General features: G+C 49.0%; 1 protein-coding gene across 6 annotated transcripts in view; it reads left to right on the forward strand.

The window, feature by feature from the left end:
• Nucleotides 1-2557: 2557 nt before the first annotated feature.
• Nucleotides 2558-23574, forward strand: part of PPP2R5D (protein phosphatase 2 regulatory subunit B'delta) — a 28722-nt gene continuing 7705 nt past the window's right edge. The window contains exons 1-13 of one of the 6 annotated variants that reach the window (XM_030448540.1): nucleotides 2558-2644; nucleotides 3525-3620; nucleotides 9744-9969; nucleotides 11086-11285; nucleotides 11658-11768; nucleotides 13326-13418; nucleotides 13867-13997; nucleotides 14384-14443; nucleotides 15082-15190; nucleotides 16060-16113; nucleotides 18371-18541; nucleotides 20589-20716; nucleotides 22680-22781. In XM_030448540.1, the coding sequence (XP_030304400.1) occupies nucleotides 2618-2644; nucleotides 3525-3620; nucleotides 9744-9969; nucleotides 11086-11285; nucleotides 11658-11768; nucleotides 13326-13418; nucleotides 13867-13997; nucleotides 14384-14443; nucleotides 15082-15190; nucleotides 16060-16113; nucleotides 18371-18541; nucleotides 20589-20716; nucleotides 22680-22781 (1508 nt within the window). In that variant the 5' untranslated portion in view covers nucleotides 2558-2617. The other 5 variants (XM_030448543.1, XM_030448541.1, XM_030448545.1 and 2 more) reach the window with 5 other exon arrangements.

Below are 23574 nucleotides of genomic sequence, written 5' to 3' on the forward strand. Positions count from 1 at the left end.
TAGCCCCCAGCACCCCCTGCCCACCACTAGCTGTTCCTTCCATTCCCACTCAGGGTTCAGCCCCTGGCATAGCTCATGCCAAGGCCCAGCAGCAGCTGGTCACCACAGATGACCCACCAATGACCCACTGAGGTGACGGGGAGGGAAAACAGGGTGGCTGTAGAGCACAGCAAGCAGAAGCAGACAAGGTCCCTCCTCTCCTGCAGCTTCACAGCAGTAACTGGCCAGTCATTTCTGAGGAAGCTCCTAGAACCACTTCAGAACCACCAATAGCCACAGCCAGATCCAGACTCTCACCTGGAAGGTCAAATACCTGAGCTGGCTTACCAGAGCCCTTGGAGCACCAGCAGAGTTGAGGTGCTACCTTGTGCTACCCAGGCAGTGAGAGGGGACAACATTCTATCAGACAGTCTCACTCAAGAGGACAATGCATGAGCTCTTTCACTGCCACCCTGGGCTAAGGACCCCAAGCCCTGGAGCCACCACAGTGTGTGTGTCCCCTGTCATGCACCTGCAGCCATGGAGATGGCAGCTGGGAGGGAGTCCCCACGAGTGCAACCAGCAGCTCCAGGCATTGGGATGCAGAACTTGCTACTGGCATTAACTGCCGGAGTTGGACCCTGATGTGTCCTTCACTGAGAGGCCAGGCAGGTGGCAGCACAGGGCTTTCTGGTGAAACCTTACAGAGCTTTTGGCAAGCTAGGAAAACTACAGTTTTGCTCTTTGCTACACTCCCTGCTCTGGGCAAGCACATCCTCCACCACCAAGGCTAGGATACAAATTGAGACTGGCACAGGGTGGGTCTCACTGCTCATGTGTTTACATGAGTGGAAAGGGCGTAGAAGGCTTTTGGTGGAAAAGGCAGCTGCTGAACATCTGAGGCAGCAGGATGCAACTCCTCTGCTGTTCAGGAAAATTAGGCCCAAACAACAACAGCTGCTTGGCACCGAGAGGAATTCAGGAGCCAAATAGCAGCTTAGTGAAGCTAAGCTTCTGCAGCACCAGTGTGCAGAGGAACTGTAAGGAAAACAAATTCAGAGCTCAGTGTGACAACTTGTGAGAGGGAAAGGTTATAATCATGAACTCTTCAAGAAAGCAACTTTTGCCTGATCACACTGGCATGGTGCCCTGCTCACAACCACACAGATGTTATGGCCAGGATTACTTGCACATGATGCAAGACAGGGACAACAGAAACCTTGCTCTTCTCCTGGGGAACCTCTTGTGTGCCAGCAGCTGTCAAGCCAATGTTGATAAGCATGCTGACAATAAGCTGTTGGACTGATTTATATAACAGTCTTGGGGAAATTTTTTTCCCCATGTACCATGCCAGGCTTGTTCACCTTATGACTTTGAAAAGCTCCAGGTGAAGCACCTCTGACACAGTTCCCACCCGTTTCCCACTGGTGTGCCACATCTCATCTGAGCACATGCCCTTCACAAAGTAGCTGTCTAGAGCCAAGAACGCAGTATGGATTTCTCAGTACCAAGCCCACAGTGGACACTACGCCAGCTGCAGCCAAAAGCTTCACAGCTCCAAGCCAGAGTGATTCTTACCACCAGCTTGGCTAAAATGAATGGGAGCTCTTCCATCTCCTGCAATAGGACAGCACCCATGATCTTAAGCACACTGACAATAAGCCTCTGGACTGACCTGGGAACCACTAGGCATCACAACCCTAAAGCCTTTTTTGGGTGATCCTTTACCAGCAGATCTGTCTCAATCCAGGCCCATGAACTTGAGGGCAGCTTGGTGCCTGCTGGTTGCTTTTCCCCACAACTTCAGCTTGCAGGTAATGTCTGCAGACTGCTGGAAGCTGTCCTCCAACTGCGAGGACGCAGAGCCACCTGCCAGTTGAGCTGTCCAGTGAGCAGTGTCCTGAGATCCATGTCCCAGGAACAGCCTTCTCTGTTACCATCAGGAGCACTGCTCTGGACGTGACAGGCCTTGCAGTTCTTACACATGGACAATTCCACCCACCCTGGGATACATCCATCCACGCAGCCACCAGCTTGCACTGACCCCATCAACAGCCTCTCCGCAGCCGCGCCCCAGAGCGCCAACAAGCACCTGCCCCGCAAAGGCGGGGCGCGGCCCCTGGGGCCAGCTCAGGCTGTTTGGGCTCTCCCTCCCCGAGCGACGCGGGGAAAGCCGCACAGGGCGCGGCAGAAGGAGCAGGACCCCCGCCGCTTCCGCTCCCGCCTTCCAGGAGGCACGTACACGCAGCAGGGACGCGGCAGCCCCGGGCAACTGTTCGGCGCGTCCCTCCGCCTGGCTGGTCCTCACACGCCCCTACAACCACTTCCCTACGGAACGACCCAGAGCACAGAACACCTCCAAACCGACCCGCCCGCGGCTGGGCCCTGATCAGCATTGCCCCGGAAGTGCCCCTCGCCCGCAGCCCCGCCCCGCCCGGGGGGGGCGTGCCCGGCGCCCGTGTGCAGTTTGGCCAATGAGAAAAATCTGCTGCGTTACGTCAGCCCTGCGCGGCGACGGCGGCGGCTGTTGCTAGGCAGGCCGGCACGGCTGGCCCAATGGGAGCAGGGCGCTGCGGCCGGACCCGGGCGCAGGCGGCGGCGGCGGCGGGCGCGGAGCGGTTGGGGCCCGGCGCTCACCATGCCCTACAAGCTGAAGAAGGAGAAGGTGGGGCTAGCGGCGGCGGCACCGGGGTGTCCCCGCACGGTCCGGGCACGGCCGGGTGATCGGCCGCCCGTTCCCGCCGCCCCTCCCTACCGCGGCCTCCTTCGGCGCGGCCCTCGGGCGGGGGCGCGCGCGCGGGGCTGCGGCCGGCAGGGGGCGGGGGCGCGCGCCCGGGGCGGGCGGGGCAGGTGGTGCAGGAGGGCGGCGGGGGCGCGCGGAGGGCGCGGGGAGGGGCGGCCGCCGGTACCGGTACCCCCGCTCGAGCCCGTCGGGGCAGCGGGGGCTGCAGCCCGCCCCGCGCACTCGGGAGGCGGCTGGAGGTGGCGGGGGCTGCGGGGCACGGCCGCCCCTCCCCCGTCATGCCCCCCGTGGGGGAGGTACGGCCCCACCCGTGTCCCGGTCCCGCCGCGGGGAGGCCGGCGGTTGCCGCTGCCCGCGCCCGGCGGTGTCCCGCTGCCCGCTCAGTCCGGCGCTGCCCGCGGGCTGGGCGGGGGTCCGGATCCGCCTCTGCCGCCGCCGCCCGCTGCGGGCGGGCAGGGCCAGGCCGTGCCTTCCGGGGCTGTGGGTACCGTGTACTTTGTAGCGCCGGTAGGCAGCGGTGGGGCCGTGTCCCGGGGAAGGGCTGGCCCAGGCTGGGTGGGCGCAGGGCTCCGCCAGCCGGGGTCAGCCTGCGGTGACCGGAACGGGACGTGGCCGCTCCGGGGGCGTCGGCTGCTGGGGCAGTCGTTCCGGGTGCCCTGCTCTGGTGAAAAGGAGTGATGGCCTGAAGCGGTGCTTGCTGCTGGGCGGAGGTGGGGTAGGGGTGCGCAGCTGAACTCTTCGAAGAAGTGCTAAAATTCTGCACGAGGTGAAATTTTCTCTGAACGTGTTTTCATCGTTTCAGGAGTCTCCAAAGTCTACCAAGAACACCCCAAAGCCTGGCAGCAGCAGCAGCAGCAGCAGTAGCGGGAAGGATGGTGGGACAGAGAATTCAGAAGAGGTAAGGCTTTCACCTTGGCTAAAGCAGTGTGCGTGTGCAACTCATCTCTAAGGAGGAATAAGGGCTCTAATTCAGGCTGTGCTGCCAGACAGTGCTTGTCACCGTGATCTTAAGGAACTGGAGAAGATGGTAGCAAAAACTGAAGTTTGAAGTTAGTTCCCCTTGAAAGTTGGCCCAAAGGGAGTGATGACTATGGAAGAGACAGGATGAGCTTCATACCCTGTAGCCATGCAAAAAGATACTTGACATGAAGCTGATGGCACGTGCTGGTTGCAGAGGTGGGCATGGTGAAGTCCTCTGCAGAGAGGGAAGGGCCATGGTTATCAAGAAGGAAGCCTGTCTGACAGGAGCAGCTTCCCCTCCTTGATAGCCTATTTCCCTGCTCCTGTCAGAGCTAAGCACAATAAACTTGTGTCAGAGTGGGAAAATACTTGAGTATAGATAGAAAAAGAATGTGTTCCTCTAAGACATTTTCGGGGGGACTGAGGTTAGGAAGGACACCTGAAAGAAGTAAACTGCTAGAGATGAAACAGTTCTCTTTTGTTGTGTTACAGCTGCATTGCTGAACACAACATTGCTCACAGGAAGTCACAGTCTGTGTTCCTAGCTGTGCAGAGCCTCTTTCTCTCTTAATTTTGGTGGACCAAGCTAGATGTATCAGTGTGGCCTCAGCAGAATGCAATAATAAGACAAATTGTGCTTAGAAGTAGCAAGAAATTGGATAAACTGGAACTTTACCTGGTAGACTTGAGTTTGTCCGGCACTCAAGCAGTGTGGTTGCGGATATTGAGACTTGGCTCAAAAGAGCATTGTACGCCTGTCTAAGGAAGCATACATATGTGTGTGGTTTCTTTTTTTTAATACTTCAGTTTGGCAAACAAGCTGTGTCACTTCTACGTCCATAAGAAGCCTGTGTGCTTGAGTCTTGTCTGGAACACATTGCATTTGTAATTTGGAGGACTGAGTATAGGACATGTAATGTTAATGGTGCCTAGGAAGAAATTTGTAGTTCAGTCACATGGTTATAGTCAAAATTTTAGAGTCTCCTTTAAAACATAGATCTGTCCCAGAGCCTAAGAAAATACCCCCCCTACTAACCACTCTGTTTCAGGATCAAAGCCATGCTTTTACTTAACCTGCCTTGTGGCCAGCAAGGAATCACAAGCTGAGGTTTTTTCTTTGGAGCAGGTAGCAGTTTTGTAGTTCCTCTTTTTACATCCCATCCTGGTCTTGGCCTCTGCCCATTTTATTTTGTTTTATGTATACAGCTGAAAGAGCTTTCTGAGAGAGCTGTCTGCCGACCCTGAGGAAGTGAGAGAACTCCTGCCTTGGCATCACAGGGTCAGTCTTACCTTTCATTTACTTGGCACTCTTTGTCTGCTGAGTTCACAGCTCTGAGAAGAGTAAGAAAAACCTGGGTCTCTCAATTCAAGGGTGTTGGATAGCCATCAGAGCAGAGCACTCTGATGACCCCATCCAAATGAGTTGTGGGCTGTGGTGCTGCTCTCCTGGTTATTGGTGCAGTAAGAAAGTGCAGGCTAGAAGATTCCTTCTGTGACCTGAAATGGCACGTAATGTCTGGTTGTTTCTGGGTGCAGAAGAAACTTAAAAGTGATGCGTCTAACCTTCCCTCCCACAAAATATACCCAGCCACTTCCTCATACTCCAAACAAAATCCAGCCCTTCTTTAAGATGGAGGGCTGGGCCTCCTTTGATCATAGGAACAGAGAGCTGAGCGAAAGGAGACACCTCTGCAGTGTGTGCTGCCACAGGTCTCTTCCCCCTTTCCCTGTTGAGCCTGCAGTCAAGTTTGTTCTCCCTTGGTGTTTTCCTGTCTCCGGACTGCTCTGCAGAATGGGAGAGAGCTCTTTACTTGATAAGAAGAAATGTATGCCAGCTTGAATGCAATTTTCCTGCTCTTCAAGAAGCACAGAAAGGTATTTTGACTTTCACACTGGGGGACCATGAGGAATTAGGTAATGTGTGTTGGGAGTGTGACTCCTTCCTTGTGTCAAAAGCATGAGGTGGTTTGCCCTGTGAAACACCAGAAGTGGTATTGCCTGGTGGGGTTGGTGGGCTGAGACTAGCCTGATTTGTCTCTGCTGCCATTATGAGAGTTCTGTGCTTTCTAAGTTCCTTTGTGGAATAAGGGTTGGTTTGTTTCCTTTTCAAGGGTGAAAGTTGTGTGCGCCAAAGAGATTTTTTTTTTCCTTAATTTTTTTGATAAATGCTTTATGGGCTTGCAGCAGGAGAGAAGCATGTGGGCAGCCCTCTTCCAGTACTCACTTTGCTTTCTCACACTGCGCTCCAAGAAGCGGGGAACGTCTCAGCCCTAATTTATCCTTGTACCAGAAAGTTGTGACTTGTTTTGCAGACAAGTTGTCTGGCTGGTGGAATGAGTAAAGCTTGTTGAAGAGCAGCTATGGTTTGACAGATCTGAACAAGTGCAGCAGACAAGGACCTCCTATGAGGATCCCTGTGGAGGGAGATGAAGAGGGTAGGAGTCAGTCCAGACACCCTAAAGCATAGTGCTTTGTTCTCTGCAGCAAAGGAGCTCTTAGTTGCGCTGATCTGAAAGGGCAGATATGTTCAAAAGTAGGCACATCCCCACCAGGGAAGGCAAGTGTTTGAGTTTCCTCCTAAGTACAGGGATAGTTCAGTGCTCTTTTAGACGCCCATCTTAGGGTAAAGCTATCTGAGGTGAAAAGCCAGCAGAGCTTGGCTAGACTGTGTCTTGAGGGGTTGCAATTTGCTCAGGAGGAGATGAGCAGTAGAGAAAAATGCAAGAGCAGGGAGTGGGAAATAAAAGGTTTTTTGAGTTCATTCCCTCTGGATCATGATCAAGTTATGAAGAAGAGCGAATTTCTGCATGGCTATTTTAGGAGAAAAAAGAAACAATGTCAGAGACCAAGGCACTGTTGAAGAAGATGAGAAAGAGTTACTCCTCCTGGCCAGAAAGACTGGGAGAGGCAGCTGGGTGGGGAAGAGAGTTAATGACCTGGAAGTGGGAGCAGGGAACAGCAGCAGCAGTAAAGGGGAGAAAGGAGTTGCTCTGCAGCCTCAAGGGCAGCCTGGAGCCTTGCTGATGAGATTTGCAGCGCTGGGAGGGGATGCTTCTTTTCACTGAGCTGCTGTATTACGTGTTTTGCAGATATCACCATGGGGCTTGTTACTGCAGTACCTGGAGTTCATTATACAGAGACAAGCATTACAGTGTGTTGCTGTAACATCTGAAGCAGGGAGCTTGGTTTTTGTAGGGAAGAAGCTGTGTAACAGCAGACAAAGAGAGCTGGTACAGACTTTAGGGATGGGAAGAGTCATCTGAGGAGGAGGAGCTGAGAGCAGATTTGGGCTGAGAAGCTTAGCAAGCCGGGGATGCTCTTGGGACCAGTGAAGCAGAAGGGCTTTCTGAGTATGGATGCACCCAGCTGCGGTAGGAGTGGCTGCAGAGGTGAGGTCATGCATGGATAAGAGAGCAGAGGAGAAGCTGGCTCTGTGGCTGAAGGAAGATCATCTCTGTCCCTGGGAGCCTGGGTTGAAGACAAATGGCGCAGAACAAGCCCAGGTCCTGGGGCTCATTGACATGTGCAGGCAAGTTCCTAGCAAGGAGGAGAGGTAGTGGGAACCAGTGAGGAGGAAGCAGGGGAGCCTGTGCTTGGGGAAGTTAGAAGACACTTCCAACTGGGACTGCCTGTCCTGCTGGCACCAGCAGCTGCTTCATCACAGCAGGAAAGGTGGGGCCACCGCACTGTGCTTGAGTGAATGGCTTTGTGCTGTTCTCTGGTCACTTTGTGCTGTTCTCTGGTTGCTTCAGTGTGTGCAGCCTAACAGCTGCTGGCAAACAGTGTCTCCCGAGCAGCTGGTACTGCCGTGGTGTGGTGAGCTCTGCCTGTCAGGAAGGGGCTGAGCCTGACCTGATAGATGTGTGCTTGCAGTGGTCAGGTGGTGTTGATGCCAGGGAAACAGTCAGTGAGGTTGACACCCATGCATTAAGAGAAAGGCTTTCAGTTTTAGCAGTCTGCAGTGTTTTCAGGGATAGAAACTTCAGAGAAGTGTTAGGAAACTTAAAACAAGCCTCATCTGATTCATGTGGCCAAGGTAGGAGGTGTTAAAGGCAGAAAGACAGCAGGCCTAACACAGGAAGCACTGCTTGGAAGCAAGTATTCAGCTTGATGCCAGCAAGTCCATATAGAAGCAATCCATCCTACACCTTGAGCACTGCAGCACAGGAGTATATCTGGCCTTCCCTATCACTGGAGTGTCTCTAGCAAACTCAATTGTATTATTTGTGTGTGTCTATGTGTATTTCTTAAATAACTAGAAGCTCTACCTGAAGCTGTGCTTTGTCTCTCTTCATGCCAGTTGTTGAAGGCTGTAGAAGCTGGTGGCAAGGACTTTTCCAGACCCTTGATGAAGGCAGCATGGCCACAGCCACAGCCATGCTGTGTGTTAGCATGCTCAGAACGTTTGCCTGTGGCATTTCTGGGTGTGGGGGAAGTGCACAGGCATGTCCTGTCAGCTGGGAGGACCTATGTGTCCTGCTTCCCTCAGTGTTACTTGTGAGGCTGCCAATGCATCCATCTTTTGCTTCTGTACCAGCAAGATAGCAGGTGTTTTCGTGATTGGTGCCGAGTCTTTGTCTCTTGCTAGGCAGCTTTCCTTATTCCTACCTTGCTGCCTACCCCATGCTGCAGGTTCAGTAACTCTAGCTCTTATACTGTGGTGCTGTGCTGCATCTCTTTGGAAAACAACAGTAATCAGTTCAGGGTAAGGATTGTGCAGGGTAAGCTGCATCTCAGCTGCTCCTCACAAGAAGAGACTTCCCATATCTCATTTGGAGGAGAACTCTGATGAGCTTTGGCACTGCTGGTGCTTTCCCTCAAAATCCTGCTGGTTGGTGGTCTGGGGAGGTGTATGTTTGTAACACTATGCTGTATGTGGCAGCTGGGAGGTTATGGGGAAAGGAGAGGTTGATGTGTAAGGACTTCACCCATTTCTGCTCCCCCTCTACTGTGCTATCCCTTTTGTGTCCTAAACAGGTTCACCCTGCGTCTCCTTGGATTTGTGTGCTAGCAGGAAGGAGGTGGCAGAGCTGAGGAAGGGAGAGTTGCTAGGCTCACACAGCAGACCCAGAGTAGATTGGATTCTCTCTCGATCTGAGCTCTCTGCTATAGGCTTGCTGGCAGAATGTTGCCCTTTTCCATATTAAGTTTTTTAAGACTTAGGTTAGTGTGGTGTTAAAGGGTCAGTTATTGAGCTGTTATGACTCAAGTGGGACTTAGCAAGGTCAGAACTGAGCTGAACTGAGCAAACATTGCCTTGAGTTTCTGGTCACCTGCTTAAATAAAGTGCCTCTTTAAATGCTATTTAACAAATACGAAGTGGAGAGGATGTCTGATGGAGGGAAGTGCAGGCAAAGAGTTGTGTGGCTGAAAGGAGTGATGTGGAAATGCAAAATGGCAGGAAAAGTCCAGACAGCACTGAGCCTGAGACAAGGCAGAGGGAGCAGCCAGGATGAGTTGGGAAAGCTCACAGCCTAGGACCTAAGTTTTGGGTATGGCCAAGGTTCATAGATTAGCAGCTCCTGGTCCATGAATGCAGCAATGATTTTGGTCTTCTCCAGTGCTGCCTTTCCAGGGCTACGATGGCTGCTTGGTGCTACATGCTGCTTTGCTTTTTTCCGGGTGGTTCCTGGCAGAAGGATGAGGAAGCAACCTGCTAGTTTTCAAAACTTGTTTGCTGTGTGTTGAACAGTGCTGTAATCAGAGGCTGGGGCCCATCAAGATTTTCATTTTTTATTTCTGCTTTTTTGTTCGTCAACAAACTGCTGTAACTTGTTGCAAGACATAGCTTTGCTTTCCATATTCTTAGCGCCTTGTGTGCTGAGTCTCTGCTGCCTTTGTGGTAACTTGCAGATATGAGTAAAACTGATGTTCACTTTGTAAGTATGTTGCAAATTCAACTAAAGAGTCTAGAGACCTGCAGGAGTGGGTAAGATGCAAGTGCAACAGTGAAAAACATCCCCAGTTTCTTCAGTCCAAGAAGATGCTGAAGGTATCTGTTTGCTTGTGAGGCTTGTAGGTAAAATCTTATGAGTTGTTTTACTCTCTTCTCCTTCATCAGGCCCAGCAGCCCCAGCCACAGCAGCAGCAGCAGCAGCCACAGCAGCAGCAGCAGCAGCAAACAACTTCAAATAAACGTCCCAGTAACAGTGCTCCCCCACCAACCCAGCTGAACAAGATTAAGTACTCGGGGGGACCCCAGATTGTAAAGAAGGAGCGCAGACACAGCTCTTCTCGCTTCAACCTGAGCAAAAACCGGGAACTGCAAAAGCTCCCAGCCCTTAAAGGTAAAGAAGCTATAGGTTGGGGGTGACATGCAAAACAGCTGTGCCTTCTCCAGGCAGAGCATGGTGGTGCAAGGGCTCTCCACAAAGCAACGCTGGCAATGTCCTGCTAACCTGCCAGCAATGCATCAGGAATGGCCCAGGGAAATGTGGGTGGCTTGGCAGTGAGCTAAGAATTGATAGATAGCCTAGAAGAAAAGGGGGATAATCAGTGCAAACTTCAGTACTTTCTTTACTATTTGAACTGATTTAAACCCTCATGTTTATGTGTGCTTAGGATTGCCTTGGATTCTTCAGCAGGTTGTGGAGGAAGGTGGTGATATGCATAAACCTTGGTGCAGACTTCTCTTGGTTCCTACAACCACCCATTCCTGGGAGGGGACCAGGCCTCTTTCTCCTCCTTGTGTTTCCATTTCAGATGATGGTAGTGATGTTAAACTTGTCCACATTAGGGCAATTATCCAGCATTAGCAGTTAGTCTAATGGTGCAATTAAATGTGGCTTAAGTGTGGACAAGGAGAAAGCATTTTCAGCAGCCACTCAGCCAGATCTGCTGCTGACATTGCTTACAGAAACAGGCAGCCCTTTCAGGAAGGGTGACCTCGCAGCTCAGCAGCCATTCTGCAAGTAAGAGGTCAGTTTGCCTGACTGGCCTTAGCAGTGCATAGTTTCCAGGTGCAATATATCAAAAGAGAATGCTGTTAATACAGGGCCTCTGCCACCTGGCTGCTGTCTAGTAGGAGTGTTAGCCTGCAGTGTGCTTTGCCCTTTGTGGCTGCAATGTGCAGGGCACGTGTGTTAGTGGTCTGAGATGGGAGCTAATTAAGTGAGTTCCTTTTGCAGTGTAGCTTGTACTGGGATGGGATCAGTGCCTGTCAGATCACGAACTGCTACTGTGTTCAAAATCACTTTGTGGGATAGTTGTTGCAATCCCTTGCAGTCCCTCTGCCTTCACTGTGTCATCTCCATAGCAGGGATAATGCTTCCTCTACCTCTTCCCCTACCCTGTGACAGGAGAGGGAAATGTAGGACAGAGAGCAAACCACAGTGATACCTGGGCAAACCAGGATGATCTTCTTGCCTATCTGCAAGGACAGACATCCCTCCTTTCTCTGACAGATGCTCCTCCACATGAACGAGAAGAGCTTTTCATCCAGAAGCTGCGGCAGTGCTGTGTGCTTTTTGACTTCATCTCTGACCCCCTCAGTGACCTGAAGTTCAAGGAGGTGAAACGAGCAGGTCTCAATGAGATGGTGGAATACATCACGCATAACCGTGATGTTGTCACTGAGGCCATCTATCCTGAAGCTGTTATCATGGTAGGTAGGGCACGGGGCCAATATTTGCTTGTGCGCTAAAGTAATAGGGACTCTTCAGAAGCATGGGAGGGAGGGGGAGATAGGGATTTATCAGAGATGAGTGTGACCCCAATCCTACCCATTCCTTATTACCTACCAGAAAGAGAAGAAAGGAGAAGGGGGTGACAGTGCCTGCTGTAGGGAGAGGTGGAAGTTCTTGTCTGTGGCACAGATTGCACTTGTGGAGCTCCCATGCAGCCCCTAGGGAGGGATCTCTTTGTGGGCACAGCTGTGGCAAATCACAATGTGTTGCTCTGCAGTGAAGGGTTTGCTGCAGGGAGGGCCATCACGAGGTGCAGGGATGTCATTCATACACCTTTTCACTCACCTCAGTTTTCAGTGAACCTCTTCCGGACACTTCCACCATCATCCAATCCCACAGGCGCGGAGTTTGACCCTGAGGAAGATGAGCCTACGTTAGAGGCTGCCTGGCCACACCTTCAGGTGAGGAGAAAAAGAGGCTATAGATCTGATGAATTTATCTCCAGGATGTTGAGAGTCCATGCCGTGCTGGAGGCTGCCAGACCTGCTGCTGGTTGCTTCCCCAGGAGGTGCTGGTGTTGGGGACCAGGAGACACCAGGCCTGCCACCCATGGGTCACAAGTGACTTGTAGGCAATGCAGGCAGTAGGAATGTCCTTGAAGCAGGCTGATGACAGTGTGCAACGTTCACCTGTAGACAGCTGTAGTTACATGTGGCCTGTGCCAGCACCCACTAACATATCTCCTGTGTGCTGGATATAATTCAGTTATGGTAACTGGGAGTAAACATTTGACCAGAAAAGACAGGGGAGGAGGAGGGGAAGGAAGCCAAGGATATTTTCATTAGGCTGCGTGCCCTGGGAAATGAACTTGAAGACAAACTAGGTGAAAAGGTTATGGTAGCAACAATGAGCGTGGTTTAGCAGAGCTCAGCAGTGGAAGTCAGGAGGTAAGCTTATGAGGGGGTCCCCTGAGGCACTTGAACAAGGATGTGTTGTCAAGCAGACAAAGGCAGAACAAGAGGCAAACATTGCAGAATGGAGCAGAAAATACAGAGAGGAAATAAAGTGCAGTTCTGCAGCACTAGTTAATCACTCCTCACTGCTGCACCTACATAGGAATGTGAGCGTCAGTAGAAATGGTGTGTCCTGGGCATCAGAGTGCTATGAATGCTAGGAATCATTGATTTCTCTGAGTTAAGTCAACAGCAGTGCCAGTATGGATCTGAGGCAAGTGGATGCTGAGTGTTTTGCTCATCACCTCATTTTTTTCTGTACCACTGTCCTTGATAGCTGGGCCCTACCTGAGGATGGGTGGCCCCATAGCTCCATCAGCTCCAGAGTCAGACCTTTGGGATACAGCGCTCTTGTTTGGCTTAGTGGCCCCTTAGAAGTAGTCCTGGAATGGACTTGTTCCTCTAGTAGGACAGCAGAACTGGAAGTTGCTGTTTGAGCACTGACAGCCTTCTTAAAGCAAGCTGTCCTTTGTTGTCCTAGTGGGACGTGGCATGCAGCTCTCATGGCTTCGTGGGCCCATGCCAATCTGGAGTCAATCCCCAGGAGACAGAGGTCACAATGTGTTTTCCCAGGGTCCATTTCATTTATCTGCTTTTGTGTTCTTCCCTAGTGTGTCTCAGGGGCTTCCAATGAAGCCTGAGCCCTTGCCATCTCTGGATGCTTCTGTTCTCTGTAGAGGCGTAGGCTGAAGGTGGGAGAAGAGTTTTGCAGGCCTAGTGTCTGCATCTGAGTAAGTGGCTGTTGCCTTTGGTGGGACCTGAGGTGATGAGATCTCATGTAGACTTGGTATCTGCCACCAGGTCCCTACCCATCAGAGCAAGGCCAGCTGAGTTATTCCCTCTAGGTGGGGCAACACAGGTTCCTGTGTTTTCTGTGCTTCCATTCAGGCTTCTCAGCCTTTCCTTGAATCCTTAAGGAGAAAGAAAGTATGTAAAATCTGCTGTAGACACTGGTGAGAGGGTGGGGTAGGGATTTCTAAATGGTCTCTCTTTCTCCCCTCATAGCTGGTGTATGAGTTCTTCCTCCGGTTCCTGGAATCACCTGACTTTCAACCAAACGTAGCCAAGAAGTACATTGACCAGAAGTTTGTATTATCTGTAAGTAATCATTGTCCCCATCGCTGTGCACCACTGTTATGAAGGACATGCAGCAAATTTGGGTGTAACACAGATAGTTTAGCTTTGTCAGCAGACGCTTGATGATAAGAGGTTTGTTTTTTTTCCTTTGTCTAATCTTGAATGAGCAGCTCAAATTTTCTGCAGGACAAGAGTGTGTGCAAGCTGTAGTCCCTGGAACTCATCAGTCATTGTATAGGTGGAGAAGGATCACTGGGCCTTGCAGGGGAAATCCAGGGACACACAGCTATGTAGAGTGTGTAGATAGATCGTCTCTCAGCTCGTGACTAGGAAGCTGCATGTTTCAGGGAAGCCATCACTATAAACAGGGTTCTGAAAGCATCACTCAGCTTTTACAAACAGCAGTGTTGCTGGTAGCTTTGTCCAGACAGGCAGTATGCATACACTGACTGAATTTCTCTCCCCACAGCTGCTGGATCTCTTTGACAGTGAAGACCCCAGAGAGCGAGACTTCCTAAAGACTATTCTGCACAGGATCTATGGGAAGTTCTTGGGCCTGCGAGCATATGTGAGACGGCAGATCAACAATATATTTTACAGGTGAGATGTTCCTTAGTGTCACTGGCCTACCGAGCGAGTGGGACAATCTAGTGAGATAAATTTGGGCCTCTAGGCTATGATTCTTTCTGATCCAGACTGATTAGTAAGTGAATCAGTTACATCAAGTTACTTTGGTAGGTATACCATTCACCTGTTCTTATGAGCAGTGAGCATGTAATAGTGCTGTCTTCAGCACATATAGCAAATGTTGGGACTTGTGAGCTTTAGCTGATCTGAGGCCCATTAATTTGCTTCTGTCCCTTTCACTGTGCCCTGTCATCTTGGAGTTCTGTCATTTGGTAGGAAACTCCCTGTCTCCAGTGTTTTTCCTTAGCAAACTGTATTCAGCTTTTGACAATGAGCTCTTATTCTTCTATTCTCTTAAGGTTCATCTATGAAACAGAGCACCACAATGGGATTGCAGAGCTGCTGGAGATCCTGGGAAGGTAAGGACACTTTTGGAAGTCCCAGAAGGCCTGTAATGAGTGAGACCTTGCAGCCCAGTGCGCTGTGTAAGCTGGCAGTGCCTTCCTTCAGCAGTTCTTGCACGAGCTACCACTTCCAGAGGATTTCAGTCTGGCAAAACACACAATGAAAGTACTCTCCATCCTGCCAATAAATGCAGTGGTAGCCTTCTCCTCCTTAGATTTGTCTCCTGTTTTTGAATATGAGTTTGAACAAAAGTTCCTCACAGCCTGGAGAAGCTGCAGTAGTGGGCAGCCTTCTCCATGGCTTCAAATGCCCTTTGGTTTTCAGCTTTCTCTTACAACACCATCCTCCTGTTCTGCAAAGTACAAACCTTGAGGACACTCTGTGATGGCATTCCCCAGAGGTTCTTAAGTGTGTGCGGGGGGCTCCTGTGTCATTCAGGACAGAATGGAGATTAGAGGTGTTTCCCTGCTGTGGCTGCTGAGGAAACTCTTGCAGAGCATGGTATGCAGATTGGGCCTCAGCAACCACACTTCTGGTGTGTTCTTTCTCAAGTGGCTAATGAGAGTTAAAGCAAGCCACTCATTCTTCTGAAGTGAGAGATAGTATATTTCTGCTAGGTCAAGTTGTTAATGAGACTCTTGTTTCCTCTCAGCATAATCAATGGGTTTGCTTTGCCTCTGAAGGAAGAGCACAAGATGTTCCTCATCCGAGTCTTGTTACCACTGCACAAAGTGAAGTCTCTCAGTGTCTACCACCCGCAGGTGAGAATTACTTCAAATTCCCAGCTCAGAGTAGGATTCCTGTAAAAGCCATTGTTCATCCTTGCTTATAGGTATTCACCTGGCTGCATTACTGTGTATGAAGTTCTTGCTGTGAGATGTTTTGCTCTCTGTAGTAGTCCCTTACTGTGGTGGTTTCTCCCAGCCTTGTGGAACCTGGGTCTGTATGTATATGTTGTGTGTGCTTTTTACCACTGGCTGATAGGAGGGTATCCTGCAATTGACTTAATGCTGTAGCCTGCTTTGCCTTTCTTTGCTGGAAGTTTGTGAAATATTGGGGCCGTGCTGAAACCAGAGAGGTTAAAATCCAAGCTGTGATCATCAGCCTATTCCTGTGGTGTGTCAGCTGTTAGTCACAGCTGAGGTACATGTAGATATTGGAGTACTGGGCTGCTAGGCTGGTATGGAGATTAATTTCTTGCATGTATTCTTAGAATATATGCTAGAAGAGAAGATTAGAAGTCAAGCTAGGAAGTGAAAAAGTATGGGTACTGAGCAGTGATGTCTGTTCTCCCAGTCTTGTTTTTACGGGGCAGGGAATTGTGGTAGTCAGGTTTGTTCCTTCCTATGTGTGCTTTGCTTTCATTTGAGCCTGTTAACTGTGGACTGCTCTAGGTGGCTCAGGCTTCATCCTTGCTGCTGCTCAAATGTCCTGAGCTCAAGCCCTGCTTGCTTGGTCTTAGAGCCTTCATTTGCCATCAGAAGAACTGGATTCATTTGGAGCTGCAACTGTCTGCTCATCACATATGCTATAGAGGGCATAATGTGGCTTCCAGCATAGGGTGGTGGTGGCACTTTAATCTCAGGTACACTTGAGGAAGCTCTAATCTTGCTGTGTTTTTTTCCTTCAGTTGGCGTACTGTGTCGTACAGTTCTTGGAGAAAGACAGCAGCTTGACAGAACCTGTGAGTAACCTTGCTTAACCTCTTTGTGTCAGTAAAGTCTCAAGAAACTTCATGGCTTCCTTAGAGTACAGCAAGAGTGAAGAAGGCTAACGAGGCTGGGAGTCAACTGGATTGTTTGTGGTTTTACCTAGTACACTGGGCAGAAGGGGCTGTGCTGCTCATGTGCCAGCCTTCAACGTTCTCTCCTGAAAGCTTCAGGAAGGTGGATTTTAACCTTCCTTTGTGCTTCAGATTTTAGTGTAGCAGAATGAAAACTATACCAAGCTGCCCTTCCACTGCAGAGCTTTTAGCTAGCAACAGATGCTGCAGAGACAAAATACATGGACATCTGATATGAAACCAGGATGAGCTTCTGCAGCCTTTGACATACTAAGAGTTCACTCCAGACTGCCAGAGTTGGCTGAAAAACTGTGGGGAGACTGGGAGCCTGAGACACAAAGTTCTACTCAGGCAAACCACTGTTCCATGCTGGAAGTATTCTCCTTCCTGCTCTAGCATCAGTTTGCTGCCTCCATAGTGTTAAGTCACATTGTAGACTCATTTGGCTTCAGTACGTAGTGCTGAGAAACAGCAGGTTCTAAAATATGTGAGCGGTGTAGATAGAGACCTCACATATTCCAGTTACTGTCTGTTCAGACTCCCAGTGTAAACCAGGCTATATGCTGGCTTGGCAAGAGGATGCAAGCAGGACACAAGTGATTCTCCACCCACTGGAGGCCAGGAAATGTCTTCTACAGAGCTGAGCTTCACAGCCTCAAAACAGCAGATGGTCGAGGAACACATACTTGTGTCACTATAGCAGGGAGCACCAGAAAGTGTGAGCATTTTAATGAGTAACACTGTCTGAGGTCATGCTGTTCTCTAGCTGAAATGTGTGCATTTGTGGTGAGCCTGACTGTGCTTGATGGAAGCTGGTCAGCTCTTGTCAGCTTTCCATCAGCTCTGGCACCAGCAGTGCTGAAGCAGGCCTCCTAGCTTTTCCTTTAAATGTGGGTCCTCCATTTCCTGTGCTCCCAAAAGCCTGCTCTGAAATGAACTGTGGAAAGTGGCTTCCTGATCACACTGAGTACTTCCTGTGGCTGACATCCAGCCCAACAGCTTCCTGCCAAAGCACTTACTGTAAGGTGAGGGGGAAGAGAGAAACAGAAATCTGTCAATATTTTCAGGATTCATTTTGCAGCTTACTCAAATAGGAAAGCTCTATGGTTTGTCACTGCTTCTTAGGTAATGGGTTAGCAGCCCCTGAATTAGAGACCCAAGTCTGTTTTGGTGTTTATGGAAAGCAGTGGGATGACCCACTTCAGTGGGTGTTGCATTCTATCTCAACCAGACACACTAAGGCCATATTGTCCACAGGTTGTGACCTGCTGAAGGATTCTGCTTGTGAAGGTTTTGAATAGACTCCTGAGATGACTGGGGTTATTGAAGTCTTGAAGAATTACAGGGCTTGTGCATCAGCAAGGCTCTGAATGCATTAGGGGATATTTCCATCAGTGCTGGAGGGAGGCCAGGTCACTTACTAGGTCCACACTCACTTAGAGTAGGCCTCCTAGAAGCTTTCTCAGCCAGGCTCTTGTGGTAACAATAGTCTGAATGACTGCCAGGTGAGCAAGGCCTCAGATGTGCTCAGTAATAGCAAGGACAGACTTGACACACCTTGCACCACCTTAGCTGTAGGAGAAATTGCATCTGAGTCACTAAAGCTCTCTCTTGCCTGAATGGCAGACATGAGTAATGGCGAACACTGAGGATATGAAACCGTTGGCTTCTCAAGCCTTGAGTTGGTGGAAATAGTGTTTCAATGTTTCTGATCTTACTGTTGCATTTTCCTTGCCCCAGACTCATCCCGTGCTTTTTCTTTTTTTTTAATTTTTGGTGGTGGTTGTGTGTGTGTTCTGCAGTGTATTGAATCATGATTCCTCAGTGACCTTCTCTGTAGAAATTCCAATATTGTTAGTTAATCTCCATAGTTACTCTGCCAGCGAGTGCACACTCTGGTTTGAGCCTTCTGTGTTAAGCTGTGTTTGAGGAAGAAAAGTGATTCTAAACTTGTAGTACAGAACCATAGCAGTCAGGACAGTGCTGCTGTCTTGTGTCTAACTTTGCAGAGGTTGGGCTTTTCTTTCTTTCCTGGTAAGCCACCCTGACTTTCTGAGAAAGTTTCTTCTGCTACTTCCTCCCTTCTGCTGTTGTTACCAGAGCCTTAAAAATTTAATTTGCAGCTGCTGTTAATGTGGCTTCTAACACTTGCCCTTAGGTGATTGTGGGCTTACTGAAGTTCTGGCCGAAAACTCACAGTCCCAAGGAGGTGATGTTTTTGAATGAGCTGGAGGAGATCCTGGATGTGATTGAGCCATCTGAATTTGTGAAAGTCATGGAGCCCTTGTTCAGGCAGTTGGCCAAGTGTGTCTCCAGCCCACACTTCCAGGTGGGTTTCAACTCAATGGGGGATAGAGCACTGTCTTGTGAGGGTAACAACACAGCTTTTGGGTTTGTCTTTGTAAATCAGTGGCACATGGAGGTCTGACTTGGGTGAGTTGGGGTGACATGTGTTGGGAGACAGTGAGAATCCTCTCTACAGCAACAGAAAGCTCATCCAAAGAGAAAGCAAAGTGGATTAGTGGAGCACCTACTGCTGCACTGTGTCATTCAGCACCATGTATTGCAGCAGGTCGGAGCTGGAGCAGAGATGCCCTGCCACCTCCTGTTTTGGCTAGCAAACGGAGATCCATCCAGTGTCACCCTGTTGCAGTAAAACCAGGCTGGATGTGGTGTTGGAGGGAGGCCAACCAAAGAGACAGTGCAGAGAAAATGTACTTTGTATTAATCCGGTGTAGGTTGTAAAGGGTAAGATGTACTGAAAAAATGCTAGAATCTGCTTCTTTCTTGTTCCCACTGAAGGGAAGCTGTGTGTAGTACCATGTCAAAACAATCTCTGTGGCTGGTTGTTTTAAGATGTGAAATATCCAGGGTAGTAGTATTTGCCTGGTAGCTCCTGACAGTTGTTCTTGGCTCAGTGGTTTACATTGCCATGAAGAGTGTCCAGGAAAGATGACAGCTTGCTGGTGAAATGCATGGCTGACCCAGGTGTGGTGGGCTGTTAAACAGTGACATAGCCCTCCCCAGTGTGTGAGTGTTGACTGCACAGTGAGGCAGACTGGCTCCAGTCTGTCTTTTGGTGCAGAGAGGACAAGGTTGTGTGTTTACAAGGTAAAGATGAGATCAGTCTAGGTCACGTGTATGTCAAAGATCACCATTTCCTGGAAAGGACTGGGGGAGCCTGATGGAACCCAGCTGGACAGCTGTATTACTGGTGTGATGATGGGAACCAAAGGACTAACATGACCCTTAGGAGTGGAAAGGGAGCTAGCGTAGGTAAATAAGAAGCATGAATAAAATATAGTAAAGGCTGGAGGAAAGGCATCCTGTACTTGGTAGCAGCCCACATCTGCTGCCAACTCTTTGAAAAACAAGGCTAAAAAACCTGGAGAAGGTACAAATATTTTACATTTTTAAGAATATCTTTAAGAAAACTAATCCCAGAGGTGTCCCTACATTTAAGCTGGACAGTCTCTGTGTCTGCTGCTTGTCTGAGAGCAAAAATAAGAATTGACTTACTGGTAAGTCTGAAAACCTTGATGGGGCAGAGTTTTCTCACGGGATTGTATGTTAACCTAGCAGACAAAGGCTTAAAAAGATCTAATAACTGGAAATCAAAAGCTAGATATGTGAACATGAGGCGAGTTTCACTTTGTTTACTCATGTGGAACAGTAAGGGGTTAGTGAGTTCTCTGTCACTTGAAACATAAAACTGATACTGGATGTCTATCTTCCTAGATTTTTAGGTTATTCTCAAGCTAGTGCTAAATGCAGAAATTAGCCTGGTGATCTGCATTGCCCAGATATGTTGTTAAATATTAAGAATTGTGGCGGAATCTATGATACGTAGAACCAGTTAGGCTTGTTTGTCTTGTTAGAGCAGGATGATTGCCCCGAGATTTTCCATATTTTCACCCTTACTAAATCAGGGGTATGAACTATGGGCCTGGTGTCTGAAGCATGCTCCAAAGCCCACAGAGACTCTGTTAGGGGGAAGGCCAGGGAAATGAGGGAGGCTTGGAGCTAGTCTGAGCTGGGACCTGGAGTGGATGACATCACTGTCCTCAAGTACTGTGTAAAGGGTGTTGGAGTCATCAGTGTATCAATGGTAGATTTGCCTGGTGAAGAATATAAGGTTTTCCCCAGAAGAGTGAGAAGTGTCTGGCAGAGGCTAAGGGAAAGAATGCTGGGCAGCAGGGATGGATGGCCTTGTAGAAGCTGGCAAAGGGCAGCCCTGCTGCCTGCACTGTGGGGAAGCACTTTGTCCTTGGCTGGGTGGTGGCAGGCACTGGTCTCAGTACTGCACAGTTTCCCTGTGCACCACAGGTGTTACTGGAAGGAGCCTCTCCAAGGGGTGATTTTCTCTCCCACTGCAGGTGGCAGAACGAGCACTGTATTATTGGAACAATGAATATATCATGAGCCTGATCAGCGATAACGCAGCCAAAATTCTCCCGATCATGTTTCCAGCCCTCTACAAGAACTCCAAGAGTCACTGGAACAAGTAGGTCTTTCTGCATGCCCTGGCACTTACTGTGCATGCAAGGGTTGCTTGACCTCCTAGCAATCTTGGGGCATGCTGCTACAGTGCAATGATGCATGGTGCTCAGTGACACCAGAGGCTGAGCCAGAGGGGTTGTTAATAAAATCATCATGGAAAAGTGTCACAAAAGACCACGGTGGCCTGCTTCTGTAAGGGGTGAAACACCTGCAGTGACCTACCTTGGGGCCGTATCACTAATGCTGCTGGTCTCTTGGTCATGTTCAGTCAGTTTTCCATCTTACTGCTGACTGCTTGTTAATAAATAATCACCCATATGCCTCTCTCCAAGACCAGAGACCTTAACTACTGCAGTGCCTGACTCCTTGAGTAGCAGAAGAATGGATGGAGAAGCAGAACTAACCAGGCAGATGTTCCATGTCAAATTATTGCCCTTCATGTCTGATTCCTTGATCCTAGTCTGTTTTACAATTCTCCCATCCACTTTTTTTCTTCCAACTGCTGGTTCAGTTGGTTCTTTACTTGTTTAATTCAAGTTGTAAAACACTTCTTTTTAATGAATTTGTTAAAAAATACTCAGCCCACAAGATTGTAAAATCTTCCAGCAAAAAACCCCCCACACCCATAAAAAAGTCATCTTCCCCTATTCTAGATGGTGGAAGTAAGCACAGCAATTAATTCTGGGGAGGCTGGGTGGGTCTCGGGCTTATGCTGGGAGTATGTATACTCTCATGAGTATGCTGGGGTAGTAAACACAGGGTTGTGAGGTGAAGGTTGTTGACAGAGAGCTCCCTGATGGTCTGCTGTTTGACTGCTTCCTTCTCTTCATTGTATAAGGAAGCATGAACTCAAGCCACCAGTCAGGGTGCTATAAAGATCTGGGTAGATACAGACACAGAGACTTAAATGCACACAAACACAGATACGCATGAATGTGCACCATCAGGCATGTGCCGATGGGCACATGTGCATGCACACATGTATGATGTGTGTGCACACTTCCCCCTGTGTGTGCAAACAGATGCACGCAGACTTCCCTCACCCGGTGCTACTGCTCTTCCTGACCAAAATTCAGGAAAGAAATTAATATTCTGAAATCTTTCACTGCTTCTGTTTCCTTCTCAACATCAGTCAAGAGTCATGATTCTGTTGTTTCTGTCTTCTTGCCTCCTTTCCAATGGTATGGCAGAAGAAGTCCTGAAGGTGTTTTCCTCTTAATTCTCATTGCCTTTGTTTTAGCACTAGTTGCATCTTCTCAGGGCAGGTTGAGTACCTCAGATTCTCCTCTTCCTTCCCATATCTCTACTCCAGCACTTTGTCAGACAGCCTGTGTAAGTCCAGCAGGGTTGTAGCACTCAGTCTACTGAGTCCCTCATCTTTTGCCCCTGGGTCAGGTATTTCAGAGACAGATTCAATAATTGCTTTAATTCCCTGGGAGAGTCCTTGCTCCCAGAGAGAGTTCACATTCAGTGCAACCTACCCATAAGCTACTGACACGAAGTTGGCTTTTCTTCTGTGGTATTCTTTGTGCTGGTTCCCATCTCTACAGGACTGCTGACAAACTTCATGGCTGAGACTGGGCAGCCTTCAAAACGAAGTAATTGTGTATATGTGAGGTGAACTGTGAGAGGCACAAAGATGAGGTAAAGCCCCCTTGAGAACAGCCCTGAGCAGGTCCCTAGCATTCTTCCTTTCCAGTTTCTAACTACAAGAAATAAATGCATTAATGCATATTTTTGCACTCAGTAGTCTGACTCCACAGTAGAAAATCCCTGTCTTGGTGATCTTCTCTTTCTTCTCTGTCTCTTTGTCTCTGTGCAGTAGTCCCTGCTGTGTTTGTGGAGAGGGTTTTCATGTGCTAAGAGCTGCTGCTGCTAGCTCTTGTCTGTGCTGCTGTTGCTAACTCAGGGCTGAGAACATGGAGGATATCACCATGACTTGTTCTCCTTTCTTTATTTCTTTGCAGGACAATCCATGGGCTGATCTACAATGCACTGAAACTGTTCATGGAGATGAACCAAAAGCTTTTTGACGACTGCACGCAGCAATACAAGGCAGAGAAGCAGAAGTGAGTAACAGGTTCTTGCCAAGTGACAGGCTCATCCTAGAGTCTCCTTGGGGTACAGTAACAGATGGTAAATACCAGTAGGCAGAGAGGAAATGGAAAGGTGGTGCAGATAATTTTGTCAGAAAGTAAGATAAGCAATAACTATGTGTAGGGATGAGAAGAGGTAAAATGTATGCCTTGCTAAAAGTCCTTTCAGTTCAGCTGAATCAGGTAACTTGGAAAAGAGTGACAGTTTGCTGGGTCATGAGGAAATAAATTACAATGTAAAGGATACTGAGCTTTGCAGAGATGCTTTCTGCTCTGCCTTGGAAACATTTACCATGAATCATAGTGATGTAACTGGAATTCTGCTTCTTTAGAAAGATTTTTCTGAAGAGCTTTCATACCACAAGACTCTTTCAATTTTCCAGTATAAAAGTGGAATAATACCTGGAATTTCAAATAGCAAATGGTAGGGATAAAATACAAGCTCAGGAAGTACTTGTGCCATGATGCTGTAAAGAGGAAAGAACTACTGTTTCTGCTTTTTTTCTGGTTTTGACTTGCCTTGGTGAGCTGAGTCAGTTCAGTAAACTAGAAGGATTTTTTAAAAATTTTTTCCCTCTAGGTCTGTTTTCTGCTGACTCACTGGCATAAAATAATGCTTCTCATTGCTGGATGAGCGAGAGCTGCTGCAAGGGTGGTGATGGGGAGAGGAGGGCTAACCCTTGCTGTCAGTGGGGAGGTCTGGGATGCATTCAGGTGTTTTGTGAAATAGGAATAAATAAAAAGGTTGAGATATGAATCAAAGCTT

The sequence above is a fragment of the Calypte anna genome, chromosome 3 (assembly GCF_003957555.1).
Source record: "Calypte anna isolate BGI_N300 chromosome 3, bCalAnn1_v1.p, whole genome shotgun sequence".
Taxonomy (NCBI): domain Eukaryota; kingdom Metazoa; phylum Chordata; class Aves; order Apodiformes; family Trochilidae; genus Calypte; species Calypte anna.